This window comes from Dreissena polymorpha, chromosome 4 (genome assembly GCF_020536995.1).
Source record: "Dreissena polymorpha isolate Duluth1 chromosome 4, UMN_Dpol_1.0, whole genome shotgun sequence".
Lineage (NCBI taxonomy): Eukaryota > Metazoa > Mollusca > Bivalvia > Myida > Dreissenidae > Dreissena > Dreissena polymorpha.
In genome coordinates, this window is record NC_068358.1 from 27,907,676 (window position 1) to 27,929,821 (window position 22,146).

General features: G+C 36.5%; 1 protein-coding gene across 6 annotated transcripts in view; it reads left to right on the forward strand.

Moving 5' to 3' along the window:
• The first annotated feature begins 1,702 nt into the window (after window positions 1-1,702).
• Window positions 1,703-22,146, forward strand: part of LOC127877481 (uncharacterized) — a 119,818-nt gene continuing 99,374 nt past the window's right edge. For 2 of the 6 annotated variants that reach the window (XM_052423399.1, XM_052423405.1), the window contains exon 1: window positions 18,971-20,237. In XM_052423399.1, coding sequence (XP_052279359.1) covers window positions 20,211-20,237 — 27 coding nt within the window. In that variant the 5' untranslated portion in view covers window positions 18,971-20,210. Of the gene's footprint in view, window positions 1,872-8,830; window positions 8,944-18,970; window positions 20,238-22,146 lie in introns of those variants that run through there. The other 4 variants (XM_052423400.1, XM_052423401.1, XM_052423402.1 and 1 more) reach the window with 4 other exon arrangements.

The following is a 22,146-nucleotide window of genomic DNA, read 5'->3' on the forward strand; positions in this document are numbered from 1 at the left end:
TGACAACTGATCATGCGTTTACGAGTTGAACCTAAATTTAGTTTTAGTGCAGATTTGTTCATACGACACAAAGACAAAATATTGTTTTACGGATCATTTCGGCTTACAGGACTGGGTGGGTCACGTAAGAATATCGAATATAAAATATATTTTTATAAACAACTGGTAGCAAGGTGGGTTGCAGATAATTGATCAGTAACCACATTTTAACTAACTATTTTGACCTGTTAATTCTTTTCAGCTCAATTCAACAGTGCAAAATGCCCATAATATCACTTTAACATGAGCACGATGATTCTCGATACTGTTAATAATCGAATCAAATAGCAATGCCCGACAGACCACTAAAACAGGTTTGTTCTCGTGTGGCCGGTTGACTCATATGTTTAAATTTCACTTCCATTCTTCTTTTGGTTTTCTGTTTTGTATCTATAGGTTTATGACCAGCAATATGTTATAATGTAAAATAAGCCGCGAAAACTCCCCGTAACATCCCGTACTGCGTGTGATGCAGCTAAGAACTGCACAGAAAAAGACATTCGCTATACTTGATCTCATTCATTAAACTATTTACGCCGTATATCTTTTTCAAAGATATTTCTTGTTGAATTTAACACGTTATTCAATGAAAAACTGTGACAACTGTTGACAATTAACTATTCTAGTACAATGTATTAAAAGTCATTTTAATAATGTGAAAGTTCTTTTATGTGAAATTTTAATACGTTTTGATAGTGAATTGTTTTTTAGATTACATTTGAAATAGGTATTAATTTTTAAAAATATGTTAGAAAATGTGAGTTTATGACGTACTTCAGGGGGGTCCAATATTTTGTGACAGTTTGTGACATGGGGGTATTAAAAATGGTAAAAAAGCGTGACATACTTTATGGACGGCCCCTTATGATAACTTGGGTTCTGGTGAAAACCTATTATATCGAATAAAACTTGAGTTTTGTAAGCCATGTGCAATATTCAAGCGATAACCTAGCGAGAAATGCTAGTGAACATTTCATCCATCCTTTATATTTTATGATATGCTTCCGCAAAATTTTCAACATGTGTTCATTGTGTAATTAAATATTTATCTTTATTTGAGTGAACAATTATTGTGAACGCGCTCATAAAAGGTGAACATCAAATCTGAAAATATGTTTCAGATATATCTAACTTGTATGTCGACAATAGTTCTTTAATGAATAATGAAGATATAGAGAAATCGTCGCATGCAAATTTGATGAATTGCCAATTATAGCGATGTGCTTACTCGATTAACTCGTCTTTGTAAATATTGAGATAGAAATATATATATGTACTTTTAACGATGTTTGTGTCCATTTAAAACGAATGCCTGTAGCTCTAAATGAAACACGTCGGTTTTCAAATCTGTGAGCCGCAATGACGGGCACATTGACTTAAGTTTTCAGGGAATCCATCAATCTCGACGCAGAGTTGTGGGAATTCATATGTATGGTGTATATTATTCATTTAAAAATATGATATTAAAAAAACTGTATAGATCTGAAAAAATGAAGACAACTTAAAACCAAGTTAAAAGTTTATAATCTTAGCGGTGTTTGATAAAGCTTGTAATAAACGTTCACAAGTGTAACAATGGTTTATTGTAACCTTGTACATATTATATATTTTCCCGTGGGGTTGAATACAATTTATAACACTGATTTCCATTGGCTCATAACTAGAACTCTAGCCAATCATACAGGGTTTTTGAACGCCCTTGGTGAAGTAATTTAATATTTGACGAATTTGTAAACAATTAATTAGTGAATTTTAAAAGGAACTTAAATGGTAAGAACATTTAACAAATACATTATTAAGTTCATATTTGGATGCCGCACATATTTACTTTTGTAAGTAATTTATATCACACCGAATTCACTGAGAAATCTTTAAAGCTAAATTGTGCATGTTTGTGATTTACAAACTGATCAAACCAAACTTCCAAAGTCCACAAACTGAGATAAACAGTACTAACTGTTAAAAACTAATTATTTTACATAAAAGATAATTTCATTTAATTTAATTTATTAAGTTTTATGTTATTTGAGGAACCGATTGTGCAGCCTTACTGTGTAGTTGCCACAATCCCACTCCCAGCTACTGACCCACTGGTCGCTGGGAGTTGCAACTGCTTACGGCATTTTCCATGTCAAGTCCCCCGTCCGAAATCCGGGCGGCAGATTTATCCGAAATATTAGCCACATAAACTATTTTCTGGCATAAATAAACACAAATAGATCGTAAATATATCCAAAATGCGCAAATAAAAACAACTAACTTGATATGTTATGCTCGCATAATATTGATATTAATCCAAAGTTTCAAACACATCAACGGTTCTTTTAAATTCCGAATTCGAAAATACGCTATAGACCATCTCCGGAATCCTCAGCGAGATGAATCTCGTGTCCAGGGCTTAACACTTTATATAAGGCACGTCCGAACGACATTCACTGCCTGTACCTAGGTCCAGGCTAGCCAATGTCCCAGGAACATGCCCGACCGGTCGTGTGTATTTTGGGCAGGATTATGTGTTTTATATCAATAAACTGTGTTTTGAATAAGCTTTTCAAAGATGCAGAAATCTTAATATAGTATGATCAGATGACAATTAAATCCCAGAGTGAAGTTGGAGACAACACCGGATGGTATCTCGAAATATTAATGGAACCCCCTGATTGCAATCAAAAAGAGGCCGACAATTCAGAAAATCCCAAGCGGTTTTCCAGGTAAAACACGTCAGTACCTATTTTTAAACAGAATTCCACTAGATACGGTTTTTGATTGGTTTCCTCGAAGTGACGTGTTTTCTCAATATAAATACGTTTTAAACTAAAAGCTGGGATCACCCAGGATTGTCCGGGATCAATGAAGGTATAAAACTCGACATTAAAACAAAGTTACTATAAAATTATTAGTTATTTACCAATTTTAAATCATTTTAATTTGTTTGATCGTTTAGAAGTGTTTTGACAATCTTTTTAACGCAATTCAATTAGCAAAACTAACATTAATGGTTGATCCTTGCTTTTAGTAGAGACTTAACCCTGTACAATTGTTACGACTACCGTAACACGTTATTTTGCGACACCTAAGATTCACTTACCATTTGTCGTCAGACGGCAACCGCTGCAATCTATGTGAAACTAGTTTTAACATTCATGTCGTTGTTTAAGTTTGGCTTTATGGGTGGGGATGGGGGTTCCTCGGATAAGAAAAGAAAAGGGAAGGAGGAAAGTACAGGGTAATAGAAAGTATGAGGGAAAAAAAACAAGGAAATTTCTCCCGAAATGTCATGAAGATTACAAATAGATGTCTTAAGTAGATGAATATTGAATTTATTAGCATTAGTAAGGCAAGCTATATGGGTCAGGGCACATGAAAGATTGGTCAGGGCTAGTAGGTTCTGCATTCACTAGCCCGAATGGGCTAGTTGAAAAAAAAAGGTAGTGTTAAGCCCTGGTGTCTAATCTACCAATTGTATTATACGGACTATCTCAGGAACATCCGTAAGACAGAACGAATCGTCAATTCAAAACTTCGGCTTTCGTTTTGATAATGGGTTTTGTATTAAGTTTTAGTTTTGAGTATTTCTCCACAATTCACTCGCAAATTGATATCGGTAATAACAGGTATTGTGTTCAGGGGTTGAAGAATTTTTCCAGAGCCACTCGCCCTGCAGGGCGAGTAGGCCTGACAATCCACTCGCCCTTCACTTTAATCTACTCGCCCTGCATTAAAAAAAATAAATATCTATATTTATAGTTATGATCAACCAGAACCTTCTAAACTTACTTAAAATACATGTAGTGACACTAAACTGCAAACAAATTATCTACATTATCTGATGGATTATATTTGCTTTCCTTACGTTTTCTGCACCTCTTTCCTTTTCTCAATTCTTTCCGCTTCGCGTTTTGACGACCTTTCTTATTCCTCCTGTTCCCTGTCGCCACCACCTTGCAGATATTTTAAAATAGAACCCTTTTCCATTTTAATATTTCAGACCTTACAATATGGTAAATTTTGCCTAAGGCTTCTGATCACGAAATTACGAATTATTCTGTTTATTAATAATTATTTTTTCTGTTTACTTTTAATTAAATATAAGAAGTATTATAATTAACCAGTGATGTATTATTGTTTTATTGATATTTACATTAAAATTCACGGAATGACCAATATATTTAACAGTTTTATTCACTTTTAATCAATTAGCTAAGAGCACTGACAACGACGAAAAGAGCGCAGCCAATTTCGAGAATTATTATTACTGTGCCCGTGACGTCATTTTTCATTGTCAAAACGAAAGTGCAGTTTCTTTGTGTACTTAACGTATTTTTTGTTCGTTCGAAAAATTGTTCGCAATTTGTATTGATGTGGAAGGAGTTCTGAAACTGAATTTATATTTCTCAACTTGAAAAACAGCACTCGCCCGGTCGGTCGAGTATTTAACAAATTTTACTCGCCCGACCGTCAACTTCACTCGCATATGCGAGCGGTCGAGTGGATTCTTCAACCCCCGGTGTTTGTAACGATGTATTAGGTTGATTAAACTCGATTATATAGAGATACGTGAGACATAATTTGTTGACATTAAAAAATGGGTTACAAGGAGGAGCTGTACGTATGTACTTATAAAAGCTCAGAGCATTCAAGAAGAACTACCTCACTGTGTTATTAAAGTTAATATGAAACCCGAGATGGATGTTCAGATCAAATGTTTCGGGGGCCATTTTCCATTAGGTCAACTCTGCGAATCACAACGGACCCAAAATATCTGCTGGTTGTTTATTGTGTTCGCTAAAAATAAAATAATAGAACGTAAATGTATTGGATTGATCTCTTTCATTTAAGAGTGATAATGATAATGTATTTCACACCCATGCCCATGACAGGGTTTCCTGTCTTAACGCCGCATAGTCCAGAGCCCTCAATCTGTCAAATTCACGGTCGAAATTTTGCGCATTCCCCCACCTGAAAAGTATACTTTTTTCCCCTTTTGGGGGGGGAAATTCCCCCTAAAAAAACTAAAAAGATTTTTTTTTTTTTAATAGATTGATGTGTCTCATGATTATTATATCTCAATTCTATTTTAATTTAATCTTGCCAAACATACTTATTTATGAAAAAAGCAATTAATATAGCGCAAACATGTACAAATGTAATAATTAGAGAGTAAGTGAAAAATCCTCCAAAAAGGGAAACGCCGCAAAAATTTCCCCTGCTGTGGGTAGCGACCCGCTTCCTCTCAAATGGATTGAGGGCCTTGCGTACAAAAAGAAAACTGTGTAGGATACTGCACCTGGAGGAGTGATAATTGCATGTTTGATTATGCAATTAACACTTTGAAGCCATGGAGAACTAATGACTGAGTGTAGTAATCGTATTATCCCGGGTCTCTGGATTTCCCGATACATACATGTCAACTGTCTCAATAGCATACATGCAACCTCTCCCATCTTTATCCATTACTTGATAATCCCATATATGCCCGATTTCCATTTTATAAAGCAAATAATGGGTGATAAGAGCAGGCTTCCTGAAAAGTCCGTCCGTCCGAAAAGGTCTAAGGTAAAAAAACAAAATCCAAGGGAAGTAACAAGCTTTAAAGGGAGATAATTTCTATTTTATACCATTTGGCAGCTACAGATGATTTTTTACAAGGGAAGTAATATTTTTATGCCCCCCTTCGAAGAAGAGGGGTTATATTGTTTTGCTCATGTCGGTCCGTATGTCTGTCCGTCCACCAGATGGTTTCCGGATGATAACTCAAGAACGCTTTGGTTAGGATCATGAAACTTCATAGGTACATTGATCATGACTCGCAGATGACCCCTATTGATTTTGAGGTCACTAGGTCAAACGTCAAGGTCACGGTGACCCAAAATAGTAAAATGGTTTCCGGATGATAACTCAAGAACGCTTAGGCCTAGGATCATGAAACTTGATAGGTAGATTGATAATGACTCGCAGATGACCCCTATCGATTTTCAGGTCACTAGGTCAAAGGTCAAGGTCACAGTGACCCGAAATAGTAAAATGGTTTCCGGATGATAACTCAAGAACGCTTAGGCCTAGGATCATGAAACTTAATAGGTAGATTGATCATGACTCGCAGATGCCCTTATTGATTTTCAGGTCACTAGGTCAAAGGTCAAGGTCACAGTGCAGGTTTTTTTTTTACTAAGAAAGTGACGCCGATATTCGGCGTCTTCCCCTACCAGAATTTTTCCCCTAAAAACACAATTTCCCCTCCAAAAATATAATTTTTCACCAAAATATAATATTTTACCCTCAAAGAAATGTGTTTTTTTTCTTTTGGGAAGTCAACACTTATCCAATTTGTACCATGTACAACGATCTCGCTCTCTCTCTCCCGACGAACACTCAAATCTGGGAATACCAGTGATTCTAAATATAGCTCTTAAATTACGTCATTGAAACCGGGCAACTAATCGTATTAATCATGTGACTATTTTACTGGATTCCGGTCTTGCGCGAGAAGGGTGTTTAGTCAATTAATTACCGGAAACCAGTCGAATTTTCATCCGGGTTATGTGAAAGCCAAGATATAAACGTTAAAACAGAAAAAAGTCTCACAATTGGCGTTCTTACACGAACAAAATAAAACGTTCGGACTCGGAAAATATTAATTGCGTTGACGTATTTTTTAAGAATGAATCATCAAAAACCGTTGAAACCCAGCAGGATTCGGAGGTACATGTAATCAACATCGAACATTGTGAAAGTGAAAGTACACAATCGGCAGCTGCTGCACCTTTCTCTTCCAATACTGTAGCAGATCTAAATCATCTACCCATTCATTATGGAATTGAATTCACAATATTGACATCGTCCCCCGGCCCCAGTTGAAAACATTTCCCATTATTAGATCTACCCCCGCAACTTTATTTAGGACTTTGACTTTAATAGAACAAAAAAGTCAGAAACATGCCTCTTTTTCTAAAAAAAACCCCCTAAAGTCTGTAGGTGAGTTATAGAGTTGAAATGAAAAGTTTTTATTTTTTCCCCAAATATGTCGCTTTCGCGCTCTATTTTCCCCTTTTACCCAGCGTCCAGCGTCTTCCCCTTTTTCTAAAAAAACCCCCTGCAGTGACCCGAAATAGTAAAATGGTTTCCGGATGATACAACAAATGTAACTCAAGAACGCTTATGGCTAGGATCATGAAACTTCATAGGTACATTGATCATGACTGGCAGATGACCCCTAGCGATTTTCAGGTCACTAGGTCAAAGGTCAAGGTCACAGTTACAAAAAACATATTCACACAATGGCTGTCACTACAATGGAGAGCCCATATGGGGGGCATGCATGTTTTACAAACAGCCCTTGTTATATATTTTTTCCCAAAATGGACCAGGGAGGCCAGGCATTTCCCCAAATCAATAAAAAAAGCCCTGCTCAGTCATACAATAATGTCTCTGTTACATATCTCTGTGGCCAGGATGGGTTAAGCTGTTCCTCAGTCACGCAATATTGTCTGTTACAGATCTCTGTGGCCAGGATGGGTTAAGCTGTTCCTCAGTCACACAATATTGTCTGTTACAGATCTCTGTGGCCAGAATGGGTTAAGCTGTTCCTCAGTCACACAATATTGTCTGTTACAGATCTCTGTGGCCAGGGTGGATTAAGCTGTTCCTCAGTCACACAATATTGTCTGTTACAGATCTCTGTGGCCAGGATGGGTTAAGCTGTTCCTCAGTCACACAATATTGTCTGTTACAGATCTCTGTGGCCAGGATGGGTTAAGCTGTTCCTCAGTCACACAATATTGTCTGTTACAGATCTCTGTGGCCAGGACTGGTTAAGCTGTTCCTCAGTCACACAATATTGTCTGTTACAGATCTCTGTGGCCAGAATGGGTTAAGCTGTTCCTCAGTCACACAATATTGTCTGTTACAGTCTCTGTGGCCAGGATGGGTTAAGCTGTTCCTGAGTCACACAATATTGTCTGTTACAGATCTCTGTGGCCAGGGTGGGTTAAGCTGTTCCTGAGTCACACAATATTGTCTGTTACAGATCTCTGTGGCCAGGATGGGTTAAGCTGTTCCTGAGTCACACAATATTGACTGTTTTAGACCTCTGTTGCCAGGGTGGGTTAAGCTGTTCCTGAGTCACACAATATTGTCTGTTACAGATCTCTGTGGCCAGGGTGGGTTAAGCTGTTCCTGAGTCAAACAATATTGTCTGTTACAGATCTCTGTGGCCAGGATGGGTTAAGCTGTTCCTGAGTCAAACAATATTGTCTGTTACAGATCTCTGTGGCCAGGATGGGTTAAGCTGTTCCTGAGTCACACAATATTGTCTGTTACAGATCTCTGTGGCCAGGGTGGGTTAAGCTGTTCCTGAGTCACACAATATTGTCTGTTACAGATCTCTGTGGCCAGGATGGGTTAAGCTGTTCCTGAGTCAAACAATATTGTCTGTTACAGATCTCTGTGGCCAGGGTGGGTTAAGCTGTTCCTCAGTCACACAATATTGTCTGTTACAGATCTCTGTGGCCAGGATGGGTTAAGCTGTTCCTCAGTCACACAATATTGTCTGTTACAGATCTCTGTGGCCAGGATGGGTTAAGCTGTTCCTCAGTCACATAATATTGTCTGTTACAGATCTCTGTGGCCAGGATGGGTTAAGCTGTTCCTGAGTCAAACAATATTGTCTGTTACAGTCTCTGTGGCCAGGATGGGTTAAGCTGTTCCTCAGTCACACAATATTGTCTGTTACAGTCTCTGTGGCCAGGATGGGTTAAGCTGTTCCTCAGTCACACAATATTGTCTGTTACAGATCTCTGTGGCCAGGATGGGTTAAGCTGTTCCTCAGTCACACAATATTGTCTGTTACAGATCTCTGTGGCCAGGATGGGTTAAGCTGTTCCTCAGTCACACATGGACATCCAGGTATAGTAACTGTTTTTGCTTCTTCCATGTTTTTTTTATGAACTTGACCGAGAATTTCATGTTTTCTTTAGTTGACTCCAGGGATGTGCAAAGATTTCTTGAATATAACAAAAAGGTTAACAAACAAAGACTGACCTAACCTACTTTTTCCAGATGTAGAAACATACAAAATGCATGGATTTTAGCCTAATTAAAAATTAAAATTCATTTACTTGTGCCTTTTAGTGAAGTAAACATTTGGATTTGAGACAAAACTCATCTTGTCATGCAGAAGTTACATCTTCAATTGTGGATAATAAATTAATAATACTAAAGGAACATGAAATATTTAGTATTTTTATGCCCCCAGTAGGGTGGCATATAGCAGTTGAACTGTCCGTCAGTATGTCAGTCTGTCCGTCCGTCCGAAAAAAACACTTTAACATAGTCCATAACTTTTGCAATATTGAAGATAGCAACTTGATATTTGGCTAGCATGTGTATCTCATTAAGCCGCACATTTTGAGTGGTGGAAGTTCAAGGTCAAGGTCATCCTTCAAGGTCAAAGGTAAAAAAAAAAATAATTTCAAAGCGGCGCAGTAGGGGGCATTGTGTTTCTGACGAACACATCTCTTGTTTTATTGAGTTTTACATATTTTGGTATTCTTGTACAATCTGACTTATTCAGGTTGCTGACTTCTTGACTGAGTTGGATCTATATTATATATATTTACATAATTTTAATTAATTGTTTTTTATATTGAACATGAGTATGTTATATATAGTTTTGGGTTTATATATTATTGTTGAATAATAAAAAGATCATATGAAAAAGGAACATTATTTATCAAATTAAAGTCATTTGATGATATTATTGTGGTCTAACAGTCATATAATTTATTTTGGATTGCCGCCCACATCCTGCTCATACAGTGCATTGGCAGTGGAAGAATGAATTTTCACTGAATTGCACTACATTATCTAAATTTTAAAGAAATTAAAAAGTGTGTTTTATTTTGTTCAGGAATCGTAAAGAAAGCTGCTTTAAAGTGGCATATTAAAAATATTACCCTTAATATACACTTATCTTCAAATTGTTGAACAAAAGAATGTACATGTACAATATCCAAGCATATTTTTTTTGATACTTGCTTCTAAGTTCTAACCTGAATCTGCTCCATCTCTATTGTACAAATCTATTGGATCGGCGAGAAGCTAATGTTTTTGTTAACTCTTTCCCATTCAGATGCAAAGAGAAAATGGCTATGTGCAAACAGCATAAAACCAGAACAGCCTGTGGGTCCACTCACTGTCTGTTCAGGTTTTATGCTATTTGCTGCTCACCAGTATCTTAGCGTTTGAAATGAACCCTTTAAAATTCGAACCTAGTAAGAAAGGTCTTTGATTAAATTTATCTTTCTCAGGGACTGCAAATGTGTCAAAATATGTTTCTAATTGGTAAATTTGAATGGTTAAAACTCCAGCATGACACACCTTAAAAAGATCCTCATATTTTCAAATCGGTTGTGAATGTATGTTTCTGTATATTTGTGCATGAATTTATTTTCGCTAAATCGTGTAACAGTGTCCGAATTTTTAAGTAATGTAAAATGTGTAAAAACATACACAGTCATGTACACCCTACTCACCCTGTAGATTTCCCTGTGCACTTTAACCCTTTGCATGCTGGGAAATTTGTCGTCTGCTAAAATGTCGTCTGCTGAATTTCTAAAATTAGCATTTTCTTCGATTTTTTTCAAAGAATACTATCAGAATAGCAAACAGTTTGGATCCAGATGAGACGCTACGTTCTGTGGCGTCTCATCTGGATCCAAACTGTTTGCAAAGGCCTTCAAAATTCGGTTCCAGCACTGTAAGGGTTTAAACATCCGGGCCTTAGCACCACCTAGGTATGGTTTGGCTTATGCTGTTTATTAATGCGTGTCAAAAGAGTTGGTGTCCATGCAATTGTTATGAATGATATTTGATTGTTCAAAATTTCTGGTGTACTTGCATACAACAGTTTTCCTTTTTGAAATTGTCCATGCAAATTTTTAAGCAGCGTGAGCACTAAATGTTTTACAATTTAGTACCCAAAAAATTTGAGTACTAAAACAAAGGTTTAAATATATTTTGAAAACCAGAAGTCAAATGATCAGGGGTCAAATGTATTTTCAGGGGTCATTTAAAGTTGTCAGGGGTAAAAATACTGAAATTTATCAATAGTAATTTAATTTCTGCATATTTTGTTATTTTGGAATAAGCTTCTTTGAAACATTTTCTTCAAAATGATGCAAAGGACATTATTTGCAGGAGTCAAAAGTGAGAACATCTCAAAATGCTTGCATCAAAAAACAGGATTCTGCTTCAAGTGAAATGCATGCTGGGAAATTTGTCGTCTGCTAAAATGTCGTCTGCTTAATTCCTAAAATTAGCATTTTCTTCGATTTTTTTCAAAGAATATTATCAGAATAGCAAACAGTTTGGATCCTGATGAGACGCCACGTTCTGTGGCGTCTCATCTGGATCCAAACTGTTTGCAAAGGCCTTCAAAATTCGGTTCCCGCACTGAAAGGGTTAAATGTATGAGAAAGATCAGCATGGGTAATAACTACATAATAGTTGTAGATGTTCATAAGCAATTGGTTAGCTCCCTTGTTCTGTTGTAATCAAAGACAACAGCAATTGTTTACAGCATTTTCAGTCTATATTGACCTATAGAACAACTCATATCTTCAATGTTTGTTTGTTTACAGAAAAGTTTTAAAATTATACACTTTGCAGGTTCATAACAGAAAGAGATTTTAATAGATCATGAAAACCACGAGTCACATTTTATGCCCCCGGATCTAAAGATCGGGGGCATATATGTTTTTGGCCTGTCTGTCTGTCTGTCATTCATTCATTGTGTGTGTCCCAAAACTTTAACCTTGGTTAAAGTTTTGCAATAACTTTTGCATTATTGAAGATAGCAACTTGATATTTGGCATGCACGTGTATCTCATGGAGCTATACACATTTTGAGTGGGGAAAGGTCAAGGTCATCCTTCAAGGTCAAAGGTCAAATATATGGCTTCAAAGCGGCGCAATAGGGGCCATTGTGTTTCTGACAAACACATCTGTTGTTAGTGTTGAAATGAAGGTCACAATATACTAAATAGTTTCCTTACATATTTTAATGTAACAGCAACAACTTTAAGCCAAATTAAATGCAACTTTTTGCGCATAGAGACCCCCAAAACCATGCCTTTTCTCATGAGCAATCTTACCTGAATTGATTTAATCTTCCATCGGTGCACTTTGATTTTTTTTTTAGAGAGTTAAGCCCGACATGAATAATTTGTTTAGTATACTGTTATCTGAAGTTTTCAAAATACATAAGTATATATATATTTTGTTTAAGAATATTTGTTAATTACTTCAAAAATGTTGTTTTGTATACATTTGAGTGAATTTAAATGTATGCAAACAGGCAACATTTGCCTCATAATAATGCATGGCAGACTATTTCCAGGAGTCAAAATGAGATCATTTCAAAAGGCTTTCTGCAAGAAGCAACTGAAATCCTAGTTGAATGTTTACTTGTTAACAGAAAATGTTATTTTATTTTTCATGTTATAAGATCTATCATAGTAGAAGTTTCTGACAGTTATAAATTAGTTGTATTGCCGGTTTCAATTGAACTAAGTAAAAAAAATGTATGGCTAAAAATTCTATTACTTCAAAGAAATAAAAAAAATGCTTTAAAGTTGCTAATTAACAATATTGCCCCTAAATATACCCTAATATTAAATTGTTGAAAAAATCATTTAGAACGCCAAAAAATATTGTTTTCCACACTTGTACATGCTTATTTACTGGGGCATACACATTTTACCTTGCCTGCAAAAAATGTGCATTGCATAGCTTTGTATAATTCTTTAAAATAAATATTATACTGAACTTACTAACATGAAGTACAAAGTGACCATAAATGTGTTGATTAACAATTCAATAAATACCGTATACGTGCGCTTATAAGACGCCCTCGCTTATAAGACGCACCCCGACTTCGGACTTTTTATGGGTGGATTTCAGACTGACCCGCGTGTAAGACGCGGTCAAATTGTGCCTTATTCATCGGCCGGAAAATGGACGAAAAATGGCAGAATGTTAAAGAAAATCATCAATTAGTAAAACATTGAGAATTTTTCAAACTCGCGCTGCATACAATTAGTAATTCACGCAAGTCTGAAAAATAAAACAATCAAACAACAAAGTAAATAATATTTGTTTTTTTATGATATATTAGTGGGTTTTAATTTATTTTCAAGTATTATTCATGCAATAAAAATAATTATCAAATTGACAAAATTTCTAACAATTGCGTATTAATCATTTGCCCTAACAATTGCAAACAATTGCAAACATATTATGTTCGTAATATCAATGCACAAGCAAAATTGATTGTGTCAGTCATCTTAATTGTATTGTTTGTAATTGTATTGTTTGACAGGTATTGAAATCTAATAGGCAGATATTTTGAAAGCGTTTAGTTTTATTACCTAGATTATGCAAATTTTACGCCCATTGTCTATCAACAATAGGTAACGCCTACTTTCATAAAATTAGCCAATCGCGTGATAGAGTGATAGACTCCGAAGCGCAGATCGAAATCACGTGTCAAGAAGAAAGCCATATGCGGATAATTGCATGCGGTCGCTCTTTGCTCCCTTCTTTGTTGGCCCCTAATAAATAATGTGTCATCGGCATTAGTGGGTTGTCTGAATAAATATGTTTATTTAACAATTGACAGTTGCAAACTGGTAACTTATTTCAGAGGATACCCTAATTGCCAATTATGTCTTAATTGAAAATTAACGACGTGGAACAAAGACGATCAGATGATACAAACTTGTCAAATAGCATTTGTAACCGGCAGCGTGTTTGTTAAACAATTGACAGTTTCAAACTGAGAATTGATTTTGCTGTTGTTTTTAGCATATTGTTGGCATCGTGTAGCCGCTTACACACGTATACTATAATGGCCAATTTATATGGCATTTAACGACGTCGCGCGCAGACAATTGGGTGATAAAAACTTTTCAAGAATAATCACGGACAATATAACGTCTTACGCCCCAAAAATAACAAAATTCAAATTAAAAATAATAGACAACAAAATCAGTAACAATACATTTTATTACAAATAAATCGGTAACTGAACATAGCGTTCCGATACACGGTACAGGCCAATACAGACTTTAGAGAAAATGCAAATGGCTGCCGCGATGATTCAAAACAACTGACAAGTGTCCAACTTGGCTAGCATAAGCCCAGTAAACTCGATATTTTGAAATTTTGTGTTTATTTTCACCAGTATCTCGCTATACTGAGGCGACCCCAACTGTAACTTATTAATTTAAGTCTCAAAAATGCGTCTTATAAGCGCACGTATACGGTACATTTAAAAAGATAAACTTATTTTATGAAAATATTATGCAATAATAGCCACAGATTAAAGTCTACAATCACATTTTAAAGGGGCCTATTTTTTGGCATGTTTTGAAGTTTGTCATTAAATGCTTTATATTGAAAATGTAAACATTGGATCTAAAAAGCTCCAGTAAAAAATCAAGAATAAAATTTAAAAAAAAGGAAAGAAAGTAGCCCGCATCAGGGATGGAACAATTGACCCCCGAAGTCCTGGAGTAAAAACCAATCACACAGCTCGGCCATCCTGCCAAGTATGTATGAGAGACGTATTTTATACTTTATAAAGGCAATCTTCGTAGTTTCACAAAATTAAACGACAACAACAGAACTCTCCAAATTATTCAATCGTTTCGCGTTGCAACGCTTTATAATTTTCAGGTTTTTAAATTGTCAAAAGATGCATATAATGGCTATATTAAACCATGGTAAATGTTCAGTATTACTGTTTTCTCACATATATCATAAATGAAACGAAAATTCGCGAATCTGAAACAACTTTTTTCAATTTTGTCAATTTACCAAAGCGTGAACAGATCCCTTAAAACTGCTTACCCTGTACTTTGGCTCATTAAATTGCTACAAGCCATTATGTCACCACCCTTGAAACTGTCTTTACAAATAATAGAGGGATACGAAGTGGAATAATCATTCATTGATAAAATGATTGATTACATATGAAACTAATAATAATAAATTTGTTATAAAATGTCTTTCCATACATTTATTGACAGGTTATTTTTTCCAACTGATTTATTGGCAAAACATTCACCAAATTAATTCATTTCAAAATATATATTTGACCTTCCTTTAAAAGAATCTTTTTTAATGCTTGCAAATTTGAAAACTTTATTTTGCCAGAGCAAAATGTGATTGGGTACGGAGTTCACTTCTGGAAATTGGTAATGGCGGTGCTTGATTTAGATTGCAATTGTTTTTTAATCGGTAAAACCAGGTTTAAATATATAAATCGAATCTTTGAAGCGCGATCATTGCTTCATATTTCCAAGACAGTCTGTAAAAACCTCCTCCTTTATGAGCAAAACTACCTAAATCAAATACCAGAAAGGTCAGACTTAGATTATTCAAACGTTTATGATGTGCGATCTGGTAAGGTAATGCAAACACTTAGCTTTCTGGAATGTTCATGCAAACCCTGGGCTGTATGGTATGGTAATGTAAACCATGGTCTGTCTGGTATGGTAATGTAAACCATTAGCTGTCTGGTATCGTAATGTAACCCTGGGCTGTATGGTATGGTAATGCAAACCTTGGGTGGTCTGGTATGGTAATGTAAACCCTGGCTGTATAGTATGGTTATGTTAACCCTGGGCTGTATGGTATGGTAATGTTAACCCTGGGCTGTATGGTATGGTAATGTAAACCTTTGGCAGTCTGGTATGGTAATGTAAACCCTGGGCTGTCTGGTATGGTAATGTAACCCTGGGCTGTATGGTATGCTAATGTAAACCCTGGGATGTATGGTATGGTAATGTAAACCCTTGGCAGTCTGGTATGGTAATGTAAGCCCTTGGCAGTCTGGTATGGTAATGCAAACAATGGGCTGTATGGTATGGTAATGTAAACCCTGGGCTGTATAGTATGGTAATGCAAACCCTGGGCTGACTGGTATGGTAATGCAAACCATGGGATGTCTTGTATGGTAATGTAAACCCTGGGCTGTATGGTATGGTAATGTAAACCCTGGGCCGTATGGTATGGTAATGTAGATCCTGGGCTGTATGGTATGGTAATGTAAACCCTGGGTGGTCTGGTATGGTAAGGTAACCCTGGGCTGTATGGTATGCTAATGTAAACCCTGGGCTGTATGGTATGGTAATGTAAACCCTGGGCTGTATGGTATGGTAATGTTAACCCTGGGCTGTATGGTATGGTAATGTAAACCCTGGGCTGTATGGTATGGTAATGCAAACCCTGGGTTGTATGGTATGGTAATGTAAACCCTGGGCTGTATGGTATGGTAATGTAGATCCTGTGCTGTATAGTATGGTAATTTAAACCCTGGGTGGTCCGGTATGGTAATGTTACCCTGGGCTTTATGGTATGCTAATGTGAACCCTGGGCTGTCTGGTATGGTAGTGTAAACCCTTGGCTGTCTGGTATGGTAATGTAAACCCTGGGCTGTCTGGTATGGTAATGCAAACCCTGGTCTGACTGGTATGGTAAATGCAAACAATGGGATGTCTGGTATGGTAATGTAAACTCTGTGCTGTATGGTATGGTAATGTAAACCCTGGGCTGTATGGTATGTTAATGCAAACCCTGGGCTGACTGGTATGGTAATGCAAACCCTGGGCTGACTGGTATGGTAATGCAAACCATGGGATGTCTGGAATGGTAATGTAAACCCTGGGCAGTCTGGTATGGTAATGTAAACCCTGGGCTGTATGGTATGGTAATGTATATCCTGGGCTGTATGGTATGGTAATGTAACCCTGGGCTGTATGTTATGGTTATGTAAACCCAGGGCTGTATGGTACGGTAATGCAAATCATGGAATGTCTGGTATGGTAATGTAAACCCTGGGCTGTATGGTATGGTAATGTAAACCCTGGGCTGTCTGGTATGGTAATGCAAACCCTGAGCTGACTGGTATGGTAATGCAAACCCTGGGCTTACTGGTATGGTAATGCAAACCATGGGATGTCTGGTATGGTAATGCAAACCCGAGGCTGACTAGTATGGTAATGTTAACCATGGTCTGTCTGGTATGGTAATGTAAACCATGAGCTGTCTGGTATAGTTATGTAAACTCTGGGCTGTCTGAAATGGTAATGTAAACCCTGAGCTGTTTGGTATTGTTATGTAAACTCTGGGCTGTCTGGTATGGTAATGCAAACCCTGGGCTGTCTGGTATGGTAATGCAAACCCTGGGTGGTCTGGTATGTTAATGCAGATCCTGGGCTGTCTGGTATGGTTATGCAAACCCTGGGCTGTCTGGTATGTTTATTTAAACCCCTAGCAGTCTGGTTTGGTCAATCAAAATGTTATAAGCCGAGAAAGACAAGACTTTAGATTGAATGAATAGTATAATTCACTATTTTGCTTGATTAGCTCCTTTAAGATCTAAGTTTATTAACAAGGAGGTCCTTCTACCTTTAGTGATTAATTGGTAGGCAACCCTTGAGTACTGGTAGGTTATAGCCGCACTTGAAAGGTGGAGGAGGACATAGGTAGAAAGGACAATTAATTAAACAGCCATATTGGGCCTGGTATGGAAAAAATCTGCTTCAGTGAAAGTCAAGATGGTTTTTACATGTATATACCTTAACTTTCAAATAATTTAATCATGAAACAGCTTGGAATGTTGAAGTGTAAAACCACTGATCTTATTAAAAATTTAATCAAGATTATATTTGTTATTCATTTGTTTTTGTAGTGTAACAGGTTGGTAATGGAAGGGTTAATGTGTTAATTATTTACCTGTAGCTAGATTCCCTATGGCAATACTGTATACAAAAATGTAATAGAATTCTTCAGTGTACATTGTACTTATACTACATGCAGCTGAGTGTTTCGAACAATGACAACTATTTGATGCATTAAAAATAAAATGCTTTTGAGTGCAATTAATATTAAGTGCAACTTTTGTCACGCAAAATGCATTGTATAACAATCTCTGTGCTATGACTTTCGTGCACTTGGTTGCGTGTTGTGTTTGACAGCTGCTGACTCTAAGCCACAGGGTTATGAAGAGTTATTAGCAAAGGCCAAAAAAAAAGGTCTGTTTCCGGTCGCCCGACCTTGTCTCCCGAATCGGCGCCGACCCTCAACTTTTTATTGGGGTCGCCATAAATTTTTTTTTTTTTTTTTTTAAATTTTGTTCATTTAAGTACATATAATATGTCATATCAAGCAAACAAAGCATAATTATATATATACATGTATTTCTTAATATAAGCTTTAGTAGCCTTGCATTTTAGTACCCGAACAAAAAAAAAAAAAATCCATACGGACCATCCTGTTTTTTTCCAAGGAGACCAGAAACAGACCTTTTTTTTATGGCCATACCTGCCTCAACAAATATTTAAGTCACTGAAGGGGAGCCATTGTTCAGGCCTACAAAACTGCTGTTTCATTAGTAGCGTTTAAACTGTGACAAGTTTACTCAATACCACCACAAGTTAACTGTACCTTTCTGTCTTTGATTACCGCAAAAATGTAAGCTGTGCCTTTCATGTGTCTCACGGTCCTTTGCCTTTTGTTAAATGAGTCAGAAAAGAATGTCATATTTGTACAAATGGTTTTCATTCATTGCACTTTTTATTTATAAAGTGAACAAACTAAATACGGGTATTTGTTTGTAAAACTGGTGGGTTGGCATATTTTGTGTTGATTAGTTCATATTTGCGGTAAAAGATGGTATACAATGATAAGCATAAGTAAATACCACTGAAAATTATTGGGAGTTTGGTTTGAATGTTGTATATTATCAACTCATCACCAGAAATATGTTTTCATGGTGATGGACGCACACATTTGTCTGGGAAGTTATATAGTAAGGAAGTTAATGTTGGAATAAATAGTGACAAAGATTTTGTAGGAAAGGGATATGTGTGGATATTATCACCAGTAAATACTTGAGCACATTAAATGTAAATGCTTGGTTGTGTGTGTTCAGTTAAGTGAAACATTTGTGTCAACTGTGTGAAAAATGTGTGTCAACTTTGTGAAGCATTTGTGTCAACTTGGTGAAACATTTGTGTCAGCTGTGTGAAAAATTTGTGTCAACTTTGTGAAACATTTGTGTCAACTTGGTGAAACATTTGTGTCAGCTGTGTGAAAAATTTGTGTCAACTTTGTGAAACATTTGTGTCAACTGTGTAAAAAATTTGTGTCAACTTTGTGAAGCATTTGTGTCAACTTGGTGAAACATTTGTGTCAAATTGGTGAAACATTTGTGCTAACTTGGTAAAACATTTGTTATCAACTTGGTTAAACATCTGTGTCATCTTGGTGAAGTATTTGTGTCAACTTAGTGAAACATTTGTGTCAACTTGGTGAAACATTTTTGTCAACTTGGTGAAATATTTGTGTCAACTTGGTGAAACATTTGTGTTAACTTGTTGAAACATTTGTGTTTACTTGGTGAAACATTGTGTCAACTTGGTGAAATGTTTGTGTCAAATTGGTGAAACATTTGTGCCAACTTGGTGAAACATTTGTTGTCAATTTGGTGAAACATCTGTGTCATCTTGGTGAAGTATTTGTGTCAACTTAGTGAAACATTTGTGTCAACTTAGTGAAACATTTGTGTCAACTTGGTGAAATATTTGTGTCAACTTGGTGAAACAGTTGTGTCAACTTGTTGAAACATTTGTGTTTACTTGGTGAAACATTTTTGTCAACTTAGTGAAACATTTGTGTTAACTTGGTGAAATATTTTTGTCAGCTTAGTGTAACATTTGTGTCAATTTGGTGAAATGCTTGTGTCAACTTGGTGGAACATGTGTGCCAACTTTGTGAAACATTTGTGGCAACTTGTTATAGCGTTTGTGTAAATTTGGTGAAACATTTGCGGCAACTTGGTGAAACATTTGTGTCAACTTTTGTGCAGACTGCACAGGCTAATCTGAGGTGACACTTACCACACATGCATTAAGCCCTGTTTCTCCCAGAGGAAGACAGGTGACACTTACCACACATGCATTAAGCCCTGTTTCTCCCAGAGGAAGACTGAACTTGTTTTTGTAATAAATGCAGTTGAAAGCAGGAAGGGTGGGATCTATTATTAATCATTCAATCTATGTGATATAAAGTCAAGTGTTTGTCTGAGAGGTTTCAGTGAGTTCTGTATGGGGATTACCAGGCCAGCTGAGAAGGTGAGGGCACGTTCCAGTGTGTGTGTGTTTTTTCGTTCAAATTCAGGGCTGGTAATCAGCATTATAAATGGAAAGTATATAGTCTTCCCAAACGGGACCTAACAATTCCCTTTCAAGGTTTCAAACAATTGTTTTTTATTTCAACATAAAGTTAATCTCCATATCTCCATATTACCCACTTATAGTCCAAACAACGCGATGTTTCTCAATTCAAAGTGCCGCCGACCCCTTTCCCGAAATGGTGGAAACAACACTGACAGCAGTGTTTTTTTCACCATTGAAGGAATGGGGCCATGAGGTCCCTTTGCATTGGAAATAATGATGGTGTTTTGACTAAAATTGGGAAATTAGTATTGTTGTTGTTTTGCTATAAAATGCACTCAACATTAAAAATAAGTGTTTTCAAATATACATACATCTGTTATGAAATATAAATATATAACACATGCTTTATCATGTTAGGGTAAATTAGGGAGAAGTTAAAGGAGAAGTGGTTTCTGTTCAGCATGAAATAAAATCTAAACTTAATTTTTATGCCCCCGGATCGAATGATCGGGGTATATTGTTTTTGGCCTGTCTGTCTGTCATTCTGTGGAAAACTTTAACCTTGGTTAAACTTTTGCAATAATGAATAACTTTTGCAATATTGAAGATAGCAGCTTGATATTTGGCATGCATGTGTATCTAATGGAGCTGCACATTATGAGTGGTAAAAGGTCATGGTCAATGTCATCCTTCAAGGTCAAAGGTCAAATATATGGCTTCAAAGCCGCATCACAAAACTTTAACCTTGTTCATAACTTTTGCAATATTGAAGATAGCAACTTGATATTTGGCATGCATATGTATCTCATGGAGCTGCACATTTTGAGTGGTGAAAGGTCAAGGTCATCCTTCAAGGTCAAAGGTCAAATATATGGCTTCAAAGTGGCGCAATAGGGGGCATTGTGTTTCAGACAAACACATCTCTTGTTTCCCCTCATTACACCAAAGTGATGCCATAAGGATTATTCAGAAACAACTCACATTTTGCAGTTTTGGGGAAAACAATAACACATATGAACAAACAAATTGAAGTGGTAATCTTATTATTGTATTTAACTGAATTGCATTCATAGTAAATCATCAAAAGGAGAAGAAGTCACTTCTCCTTCATGTTATTAGAGGGAGCAGTTGATATTTCCAGGGAGAAGTTATCTCCTGTGTCTCCCTCAGGCTGAGCCCTGGTCAATATGACCCAGGGGTTTTTCCAGTCATTTTGGGAAAAGGAGCCTGGTCAAATTTGGATTTTTTTAATCGATGTAAGTGGCAAATTTGGGAATTTTTTATCGACAAAAAGGATCAAATTGGGATTTTTGTTTGTTAACAAATATTGACACAACAGGCCTTTCCCTGGCCATTTTGGATAAAAATCATATAAATTATGATTCAATATTTTGTAGGTTGTTTACAAAAAAAAACGTTGAAATATAAACTCTTATTACCCTATGTCATAAGACACTCCTTTATACAAAATATTTTTTTTATTTTTTTTGGAAATTTGGAATATTTAAAATAATTTCGGTTTGGGATCGGGTCCGTTTGCTTTCGGTTTGGGTCCGGTTTACGGCCTTTTTACTTAGCAGAAAAAACCCATGTTACCCAATGGGCTAAAGTGGAACACTGGCTAGGGGTGTTAGTAAACAGTCGCATTATGGATTCTCAGGATGCAGCTGGGTTAAAGACAGGGACTTGGAACTTGGCTCAACCTACCGGTACCTGGCTGCCCTGTGTCTGTCAGTGGGGTTAAATATCCGACAGATTACAGTGGTTTCTTTCATGGCTCTGATAGTGCAAGGCTATCAATGAATGTTTAGCTTACAGATTGATAGGCATCAAGACAGGTGGCGTGTGTGAGTGGAGTGATAGA